The following is a 10,945-nucleotide window of genomic DNA, read 5'->3' as shown; positions in this document are numbered from 1 at the left end:
TCAGTTGTAGCATGCCATTCCATATGGGGAAGGCTCATGCCACTGATCGGCACATGTGCCAGTAAAAAGTGTCAGTGAGCTGACCAACATCACTGTTATTGTATATATCCCCTTTCAGCAACAGCTGTGTTGTGGCGAGACTGTCCCTTATCTGATAGAACCGGGGGTCAGGAGACATAGGCTTACACAGGCTTTTCCCAAAGCATTGACAATTTTTTTTGTCTTATTATTTTACTTGTTCACATATATTATACTTATTCACATGTTACATTATTTGTCTAGTGCATACTAGGTAGAATATATCACCCTGTTCATTCATATAATATTTTTGTTTCGAAAGTATAAATACCAGAGGAGTTGGACCAAGAAAGTCTATACTGTGGGTGTTTATAGTTAAATTGAACTCTTTTAAAAATATTCTCCAAACAGTTAAGAGCTCCTGAATTATTTTTCCTTTAATTTCCCCACCACCAGCCCCTCTCGCCACCTATATTTAAGAACATTTATATACACTATTCTGTTTCAGCAAGCATGCTGCAGTGTTTTTCTATTGAATTCAATTATGCGTTTATATTCTATTTCTCCACTCTGGGTCATCCTAAATAAGAATCCCTCCCCCAATTGATACAATTGATACGATTGTACAATTGATCTTATGCGTGTTGTTATTCATTTTGCTCTATACCCCGTCTCGGAAATTATATAGCTTCCCTCTAACACGGGAGGTTGTCAATACAAACGTCGGAAAGGCTGCCATATAGTGTTCCAACGAAATCACCGACAGCCTTTAAACAAAATATGGCGCTCTATATGCATAAACAGTTTGTTTACATTTAACTCGAACTTATGGCAGGCACTTATTTAAAGCATGTAGCAAGGCAACTTCGTAGCTAACATGAGGCGGGCGCCCCAAAGAAAACAAAGCAATCCATGCAAAGGTTTCATTCGTCACCACGCGCCACTATTCTGACGTCTCATCGCACATTGTGATATGTCAAAGTCGCATATAGAAAAGCGCCTAATAGCAAGCTCTCTGTTGTCCTCTAAACTTGAAATACATTCTCCTTGTAGATTTCTATCGTGTTTTCTGCCACACATTCTTTGAATATTGTAGTAACCGCAACTTTGCAATTTTTAGTCTATAATTGTTCATATAATTATTAAAATATGGAAAAGATTTCAAGCACAGATATGGCTACTGATCCCGCTTGGCTAGGCCTAGTGCCCTCGCAAAATTGTTTCGAAATTTATATCTCCAAAGTTGCCAAAACTTATAAAATGCCTTAGCTACGTCACAGCTAGACACTGATTTAAATATATTAGACTGTTCTTTTGATAATGATAGCAATTATCCCTTTAGTTTATCCAGATTCCCGATGGTTAATTCTGACTCGATCGCCGAATGACAAGGGCGACGACATGTTTGTTTATAAACACTGAAAGAAGTCCCTACTTGACCTTTGATATTTGCATCTCTATCCGCACATGACCCCAACGGATATCGTTTTTATCCTTTGGCTTTATCCTGCCAAGAAACCTACCCATTACATGATAAACGAAGTTATCTTCTAAAAATAATAGTTTCCGCGGCCGTCAAATCGGCTGTTTAGATTAGAGTTGGTTTATTGTGATAACCTCTGACTGACCAATCAAAATCGAGTATTTTACAAATTCATGGTAGAATATTGGTTTATGATTAAGTAAGCTCTCTGTAAAGTTCTTATTGTTGACATAGTTATTAAGAATTGACTTCAATATGATTTTGCGTTTATGGAGTTACACCAGTAAAATCTGATGCACACACTATGTTTGTTTGTTGTTTGTTTGTTGTATTGCACTCAGCAATATTTCAGCTATATTACGGTGCTTGTAAATAATCGAGTCTGGACCAGGCAATCCAGTGATTGATACCATGAGCATCGATCCAATGGGGATACGATGACATGCATCAACCAAATCAGCGAACCTGACAACCCGATCCCGTTAGTTAGTCGCCTCTTCCAACAAGCATAGATTGATTTACCTTAATTCTTCATAACAAAGTTTCAGCTGCATGGAGGTATGACTCCATTATGCACATCTGAGATTGAAATAAAGTCAACAAAAAGCAGTAAAATCAGTCAACATGAACAATAATAACAAACAGCACTTCTTAAGGTTATGGATTTATTTAAATTCACATTTGTATAATCATATGAGGTGAGGTGAGGTGAGGTGAGGTGAGGTGAGGTGAGATGAAATTGGGGTTAATGTCGCGTCCAAGATTATTGCACTTATATAGCGACGTGCATGGGTTTGTGTGTGTGTGTGTGTGTGTGTGTGGCTGCTTAAATTGTACTAGTCCGGACTGATGCCGATTTATAGTGCTAGCTCACTGAGATACCATGCCGCAGTTTAACGTGAGTACCCCACTCAGACACAGTATACTGACTCCGAGCCGACCAGTCCTTGTTTTAGCCCCTTAATGCCGAGTGCCAGTCAGGGTAACAACAAGAACCATCTTTTAACGACGCGGCCGGGGATCGAACCCCGACCTTCCGCTCTCCGGGCGGACGCTCTACCACTAGACCACGGAGGCGGTCTATAATCATATGAAAACATTTGAAAACAATCATTCTTTTCAAGTTATCAAATGGAAGCTTTCAAGTGTTTCTAACATAAAGACAACCAGACAACATGTTCTTTTCAATAGTTTACATTTTCCACAAGACGTGTTGCATAACATGTTAAAATATCTCCCAACTGAGAACAGAAGAACTCCCAAATGATTTTGTCCTAATATGAGTGAGTGAGTTGGGTTTAACGCTGCTTTTAACATTGTTCCAGTTATATCAGGGCATGTCAGCTTAATGTGGGAGGAAAGCCCGAAGTGATGCAGGTCTCAGACGTTTACCACTTCGGTGAAACCCTAGAGCACGGTATGGTGCTGACAAACCTAGAAACATAATTAGGGTGAACCAGGATTCGAACCCACAATCATAGGTTTCTGGGGCGCCCAGGGGACACAAATCTGCACAGCGAATCGCGGCGCCTTAGATGCCTGGGCCACCCCTGCACCCCCCATTATGAAGGCAGCACTAGCTTTGGAATCTCTGCTTATCCCTGCACATGTGTAATCTCTACTGAGTTATGATCTCTCTGAGGTGTCTGATGCATAACCTAGGAGGTGAGGTGAAATTGGGTTTAACGTCGTCCAAGATTATAGCACTTATATAGCGATGTGCATGCAGTGTATGTGTGTGTGTGTGGCTGCTTGTACTAGTCCTGACTGATGCCGATTTATAGTGCTAGCTCACTGAGATACCATCCCGCAGTTTAACATGAATACACCACTCAGACACAGTATACTGACTCCGAGCTGACCAGTCTTTGTTTTAGCCCCTTAATGCTGAGCGCCAGACAGGGTAACAACAAGTACCATCTTTTAACATCTTTTGGTATGACGTGGTCGGGGATCGAACCCCGGACCTTCCGCTCTCCGGGCGGACGCTCTACCACTAGACAACGGAGACAATACCAAGGAGGCCCCTGAATTACCATTAACAGTTAATTACAGCTGGATGTATCAAATGTTTTTGTTCGTTAGTTTATACTAACTTAAGTTCAAGATATTGGCCTTTGTATTATTATGATATCCTAGCATGCACAAGTTTGTATTGTTACTCTCAACAAATGACAGCATTTTATTTCAGCTGGCACTTGAATTTTTTTTTCAACTTTGTAACTTAAACCAATGTAAATTGAAGCGTTTTTTCACAATGTATCTGATATTATCCAATCCTCTGTACTATAGGCCTCATTGCCAGGCTTGTAATGCAAAAAATAGCAGCTTCAAGACACATGGTCACATGGAAATTCTTCTGTTAATTTTTTTCCCAACACACAGAAATCACAGATGCTTGTTCGAATGCTATGCTCATCTGTACCGAGAATTTAAATTTAGTGAGTGAGTATGGCTTTACGCCGTATTAGCAATCTCCAGCAATATGACAGCAGGGGGCACCAGAAATGGGCTTCACACATTGTACCCACCCGAGAATTTATAAGCCTCTACACTGATCATGCTGATTGGGTGATCAGAAAGTTCATCTTAGGCGGAATCCGATCCAGGTGTCCTCATACATTCACACCGTAAATCTGAGTACAGGATCTGATATTAATGCGATTGGTGTTGATGCATGACCTTACAAGAATCAACATCATTGGTTTCAGGCACTATTATAGTAATAATTGAGTGAGTGAGTACGGTTTTACGCCGCTTTTAGCAATATTCCAGCAATATCACGGCGGGGGACACCAGAAATGGGCTTCACACATTGTACCCATGTCGGGAATTGAACCCGGGTCTTCGGCGTGACGAGCGAACGCTTTAACCACTAGGCTACCCGACCGCCCAGTAATAATTGAAGCTAAATGTACCGTTTATATCATATGGAGATATTGCTACATGTTTGGACTTTCAAAGGCTGCTTTGTCAGAAAACAAATACTCCAACACAGTTACTTGTTCACTACCATGATATTATGTCTCGACCAGCCCTTAATGATTTCTTCATCTTTAGGGCAGGTTTGTCGGAACACATCTGTATTTTCTCCCTTCCTGATATACTCAAGAAGTGCCACACAGTCCTCGGGGATTTGAAACCCTTGAAAATACTTCCCTGCTACCTGCACATGTCGCAGCTTAGGCAGCACAGAGCAGTCCAGTTCACAGATCCTGTCGCACACTAGAAACGGCCCTTCACAATCTGCACACTTCAAGAAGTCATCTAATGCCCTCAGCTCCTTAGCCAGGTCTTCCTTCAGCTTGGGTATAGACGCTGGGTCGGAATTCTTTAGCAAAGCAGCCAATTTCCCGAACACTCCGCTTGAGGCCTGTACCGCTGGACCACTGTAGTTCTGATGCAGATCTGGAGATGCGAAATTGTCGTGTATGTAACTTGTGATGGCGCCAGAGTCTGCGATCACTTTATTCTTTTCGTGGTCTACAAGTACTGGAACTTTTCCCTCTGGGTTCAGTTTCAGAAAGTCTTCTGTTTTGTTGGTGATGTCTATGGGAATGACTGTGACCAGTTCGGCTGGAATCTTCAGCTGCGTGTACATGTTTGCACGTTGTGAGAATGGACAATCGCCAATACTTATCCCATCACTTCCTGCCTTTACGTACATCTCGAATCTTGTTTTACTCATTGTGCTGAAAACTCTGTAATAACAAAACAGAACTTTCATTAAATCATGACATAAACTAACTAAAGATTATGCTACAGATCCGTGAATAGAATATCTTTGAGGGAAAATTAAAAGTTGTTTATTATTAACATGGAAGGATGTTCATGCTATTCACCACAAATAGGGGAGACCAGGGCACATTGGGTTAGTTGGTTGGTTTGTTGTTTCACGTCTCAATCAGCAATATTCCAGCTATATGACGGCTGTTTGTAAATAATTGAATCTGGACCAGACAATCCAGTGATTGATATCATGATCATCGATCCATGCAGTTGGGATCGATTGACATGCATCAACCAAGTCAGCGAGCCTCAACACCCGATCCCATTAGTCGCCTTTTATGACAAGCATTCCTTTTAAGGCAAGCATGGGTTGCTGAAGACCTATTCTACCCTGGAATCTTCACAGGTCGGGCACATTGGGACATGGTATGCATTTGGACAGGGGGCACATTGAGACATGGTATGCATTGGTCTATTGGGACTGGGGTACAGTGGAATATGGGATACATTTGGACATAGGGTACAGTGGGACATGGGGTACAGTGGGACATGGGGTACAGTTGGACATAGAGAACATTGGGACATGTGACACATTGGGACATGCATGGGTCCTTTGGGACTGGCATACATTGGAACATGGGGTACAGTGGGAAATTTGGCACATTGGACCATGAGTTAATGAGGCACATTGGGACATGCATGGGTCCTTTGGGACTGGCATACATTGGAACATGGGGTACAGTGGGAAATTTGGCACATTGGACCATGAGTTAATGAGTCTTTTGGGACTGGGATACAGTGGGACATGGGCTACAGTGGGACAGATGGGGTACAGTGGGACAGCATGTTTATTCATATATATATATAAAAATTAGCCAAGCTTCAACACAGGAAGTGACATCACGAAAACCATTTTATTTTATTGCGGAACTTTGTATATGTATCAAACACATGCTGAACTGGTGTCTTTTCTTGTTTTGGTATTTGTGAAAAATATATTTTTGTATGTTTCCATGGCAACAAACCGGACTTTGACTCAAATACACAAACATTCGTTTCTGGAGCCTAACTCGGAAACTGTTTGATATGTTATTATGAAACTTTGTATTTGTATCAAACACATGCAAAACTGATGTTTTGGTCAATTTTTATTACATGTTTGAATTGCACATGAATTGTATTACTTTTGTGTTTTCTTGTGACACATAAAAAGGAACATGTTAGGTGTCCCAATCAGCCCACCACGTGTCCAAGTCAGCCCACCAGGTGTCCCAGTCAGCCCACAACGTGTCCCAGTCAGCCCACCACGTGTCCCAATCAGCCCAGCACGTGTCCCAGTCAGCATGTCCCAGTCAGCCCACCACGTGTCCCAGTCAGCCCACCACGTGTCCCAGTCAGCCCACGTGTCCCAGTCAGCCCACCACGTGTCCCAGTCAGCCCACCACGTGTCCCAGTCAGCCCACCATGTGTCCCAGTCAGCCCACCACGTGTCCCAGTCAGCCCACCACGTGTCCCAGTCAGCCCACCATGTGTCCCAGTCAGCCCACCACGTGTCCCAATCAGCCCACCACGTGTCCCAGTCAGCCCACCACGTGTCCCAGTCAGCCCACCACGTGTCCCAGTCAGCCCACCACGTGTCCCAGTCAGCCCACCACGTGTCCCAGTCAGCCCACCACGTGTCCCAGTCAGCATGTCCCAGTCAGCCCACCACGTGTCCCAGTCAGCCCACCATGTGTCCCAGTCAGCCCACCACGTGTCCCAGTCAGCCCACCACGTGTCCCAATCAGCCCACCACGTGTCCCAGTCAGCCCACCAGGTGTCCCAGTCAGCCCACCATGTGTCCCAGTCAGCCAACCACGTGTCCCAGTCAGCCCACCATGTGTCCCAGTCAGCCCACCACGTGTCCCAGTCAGCCCACCACGTGTCCCAGTCAGCCCACCACGTGTCCCAGTCAGCCCAGCACGTGTCCCAGTCAGCCCACCACGTGTCCCAGTCAGCCCACCACGTGTCCCAGTCAGGCCACCATGTGTCCCAGTCAGCCCACCACGTGTCCCAGTCAGCCCACCACGTGTCCCAGTCAGCATGTCCCAGTCAGCCCACCACGTGTCCCAGTCAGCCCACCAGGTGTCCCAGTCAGGCCACCATGTGTCCCAGTCAGCCCACCACGTGTCCCAGTCAGCCCACCACGTGTCCCAGTCAGCCCAGCACGTGTCCCAGTCAGCATGTCCCAGTCAGCATGTCCCAGTCAGCCCACCACGTGTCCCAGTCAGCCCAGCACGTGTCCCAGTCAGCATGTCCCAGTCAGCCCACCACGTGTCCCAGTCAGCCCAGCACGTGTCCCAGTCAGCATGTCCCAGTCAGCCCACCACGTGTCCCAGTCAGCCCAGCACGTGTCCCAGTCAGCATGTCCCAGTCAGCCCACCACGTGTCCCAGTCAGCCCAGCACGTGTCCCAGTCAGCATGTCCCAGTCAGCCCACCACGTGTCCCAGTCAGCCCACCACGTGTCCCAGTCAGCCCACCACGTGTCCCAGTCAGCCCAGCACGTGTCCCAGTCAGCATGTCCCAGTCAGCCCACCACGTGTCCCAGTCAGCCCAGCACGTGTCCCAGTCAGCATGTCCCAGTCAGCCCACCACGTGTCCCAGTCAGCCCAGCACGTGTCCCAGTCAGCATGTCCCAGTCAGCCCACCACGTGTCCCAGTCAGCCCAGCACGTGTCCCAGTCAGCATGTCCCAGTCAGCCCACCACGTGTCCCAGTCAGCCCACCACGTGTCCCAGTCAGCCCACCACGTGTCCCAGTCAGCCCACCATGTGTCCCAGTCAGTCCTCCACATGTCCCAATGAACCCCAAGGCGGGGTAGGTTAAATTCAACTCTTCAATTTTTCAGGTTTTTATCAGATTCGCATGCAGTCAGCATGTCCCAGTCAGCATGTCCCAGTCAGCCCACCACGTGTCCCAGTCAGCCCAGCACGTGTCCCAGTCAGCATGTCCCAGTCAGCCCACCACGTGTCCCAGTCAGCCCAGCACGTGTCCCAGTCAGCATGTCCCAGTCAGCCCACCACGTGTCCCAGTCAGCCCAGCACGTGTCCCAGTCAGCATGTCCCAGTCAGCCCACCACGTGTCCCAGTCAGCCCAGCACGTGTCCCAGTCAGCATGTCCCAGTCAGCCCACCACGTGTCCCAGTCAGCCCACCACGTGTCCCAGTCAGCCCACCACGTGTCCCAGTCAGCCCACCATGTGTCCCAGTCAGTCCTCCACATGTCCCAATGAACCCCAAGGCGGGGTAGGTTAAATTCAACTCTTCAATTTTTCAGGTTTTTATCAGATTCGCATGCATTCAATATGAAAAAGATTGGCATAACAGATTATCATGAACATGCACTGGGTCAAGTTCTTATTTCTGATAGAAAATAAGAAAAATAGTATAAGGTCCCAATGTGCCCCGGTCTCCCCCACTATACAGGCCTCAATTTGCGACTAAAATGGTCGGCAATGCGACCTTAATTTCAATTTGTCTACTGTCTGAAATTCAGAGGTAGCCAAATGACTACCTTGAAAAATATCTTGTGGCGACTAAATTCTATTGCTACACAGCAATAGACACAAAAATAAACATGTCTGCTACTAATTGTACTCGCAAATAATTCCTCCTAAAGTCAACAATCAACCGAAATGCATAAATATTGATGTAATTAGTATTATATTTTAGTCGATGGTTTATTGGATAAGCAAGGATGTACCTATATAATCTTACATAAATTGCATCGTTGTTCGAGTCACAAATAACAATACTCAAGTACAGTTTCCCCTAATATACAAGACTTATACATGTAATAGTTATTTGATAAAAGATAATTTCAAATGCATTTTGGTACCTACAATATTGGCTTGTCTTCTTGATTTTACCACTGGCTACCTGGAAAAAAATACTTGTAGCCATATGGCTACTTGGTAAAAATTTAAACTTTGAGGCCTGCTAATTTATGTAGTGGCTGTTGAGACAGTGGCAAAAAACAAACTCTAATCAGACTATAGTGTTTGGAAATCACTATGCATCAATTATAACTGTGAGGCAAATGACAGATAATTTTCAACTTTTCTCCAAACAGACTCTCCATCTGATATCCCATTGTCCCACATTTGACATTGCTACTGGACCGCCTCCGTGGTTTAGTGGTTGAGCGACCACCTGGAGAGCGGAAGGCCTGGGGTTCAATCTCTGGCTCCGTCATACCAAAAGGTGTTAAAACGTGGTACTTGTTGTTACCCTGCCTGATGCTTGGCATTTAGGGGCTAAAACAAGGAGTGGTCGGCTCAGAGACAGTATACTGTGCCTGAGTTCATGTTAAACTGCTGCATGGTATTTAAGTTGGCTAGTACTATAAAATCAGCATTAGTCTGGAGTATTACAGGCAGCCATACACACAAAGTGCATGCACGTCTCTATATATGTGCAATAATACTGGACGTGAGGTAAATCCCCATTTCACCTCACATTGCTATTGACATCTGTTCAAGTTAGTCAACATCATCCAGACATTTGGCAGGGAAGTCAGGCAGGATAAGTTTCCATTCGAAGTGATAACTGTGTTCAATAAAATATTGTTCCCAACACAGTGTCTGTGTTCAAGCAGATCACGTTCAATGCCATGCTGGCACACATAGGCCCACGTTCTGTGAAGATCCGGGGAAGAATAGGTCTTCAGCAACCCATGCTTGCCATAAAAGGCCAACTTTGCTTATTGTAAGAGGTGACTAACAGGATCGTGTGGTCAGGCTTGCTGACTTGTTTGATGCATGTCATCGTATCCCAATAGCGTAGATGGATGCTCATGATGTCAGTCACTGGATTGTCTGGTCCAGACTCGATTATTTACAGACCGCCGTCATATAGCTGGAATATTAATGAGTGCCTCTGTAAACAACAAACAAACAAACAAAACCTAGTACCTCGACCCATCAACTGCCCCAGACTCCTCAGCACATTACCCATGTGTTAAGTTATTGAAACTTCTCCTCTCATCGTCAAAGACTCCACCGTAGAACGGCGTCGTTGCACAAAACAACCATAGCGCTACGACTGTCGTAAGTCTATGTTAAGGTATGGGAGTAGCGATCGCCTTAGCGCTAAGATAAGCAAAATGCCGGTAGGCTTGTGGCCTTCGGCGACGAGAACCTAGCGTACATTTGGCGGAGTTGCACTTGCAGTCAGTCGGGGTTCTGCCACTGTTATCTGCCATCTACAGGCGTGTCACTACCTTTAGAACACCATCTCGTCATGCAGACCTATCAGTGACATGTGACAGCTACATCGCGCCTATATCCATGTCTACACTATCACAGTCACCCAAAACTTCTTACCTGAAGACTTGTCGAACCTGTCTAACAAGGGACATTCCCTCAGCTTGAATCAAGGGAGGAGTTGTTTTTTATGAAAGAATATAAACTCTTTTACACAGGTTGGGATCGATGAAGTTAACTCTATGAGAGAAAATCACATAATGTCTTTAAAATAAATTATTAAACAACTAACACTGTTTAAATGATGCTATCGGTTTAAATTGTGAACTATGTGTATTTATGGTTACAGATACCTCCCTCACCAACAGTCCCTAGAGTTATGTCCCTCTATGTGCTGAGAAACCAAGCTCCCTCCCAGCGCGTGACACCTTCGTTTCTCTCTCCGCGAACGGGCTATCGCTGTGAGGAGCTTGT

The 10,945-nt window shown here is 45.4% G+C and overlaps 1 protein-coding gene across 2 annotated transcripts; it reads right to left on the bottom strand.

Annotated features, from left to right (window-relative positions):
* Positions 1 to 3,387: 3,387 nt before the first annotated feature.
* LOC124136020 (probable glutathione S-transferase DHAR1, cytosolic) lies at positions 3,388 to 10,640 on the bottom strand. 2 transcript variants are annotated; one of them, XM_046501758.2, is made up of 2 exons: positions 10,592 to 10,640; positions 3,388 to 5,202 (listed from the first exon to the last, which is right to left on the bottom strand). In XM_046501758.2, the coding sequence occupies exons 1-2, from the start codon at positions 10,624 to 10,626 to the stop codon at positions 4,500 to 4,502; spliced, it is 738 nt and encodes a 245-aa protein (XP_046357714.2). In that variant the 5' UTR covers positions 10,627 to 10,640; the 3' UTR covers positions 3,388 to 4,499. The 2 variants fall into 2 exon arrangements, with proteins under 2 accessions (XP_046357714.2, XP_048244641.1); XM_048388684.1 differs by lacking the exon at positions 10,592 to 10,640 and adding an exon at positions 10,416 to 10,578.
* Positions 10,641 to 10,945: the final 305 nt, after the last annotated feature.

Source organism: Haliotis rufescens, unplaced genomic scaffold (genome assembly GCF_023055435.1).
Source record: "Haliotis rufescens isolate VD_foot unplaced genomic scaffold, xgHalRufe1.0.p SCAF_76, whole genome shotgun sequence".
Lineage (NCBI taxonomy): Eukaryota > Metazoa > Mollusca > Gastropoda > Lepetellida > Haliotidae > Haliotis > Haliotis rufescens.
The sequence above is the reverse complement of the archived record's forward strand: the minus strand, read 5'-3'. Positions and strand labels throughout refer to the sequence as shown.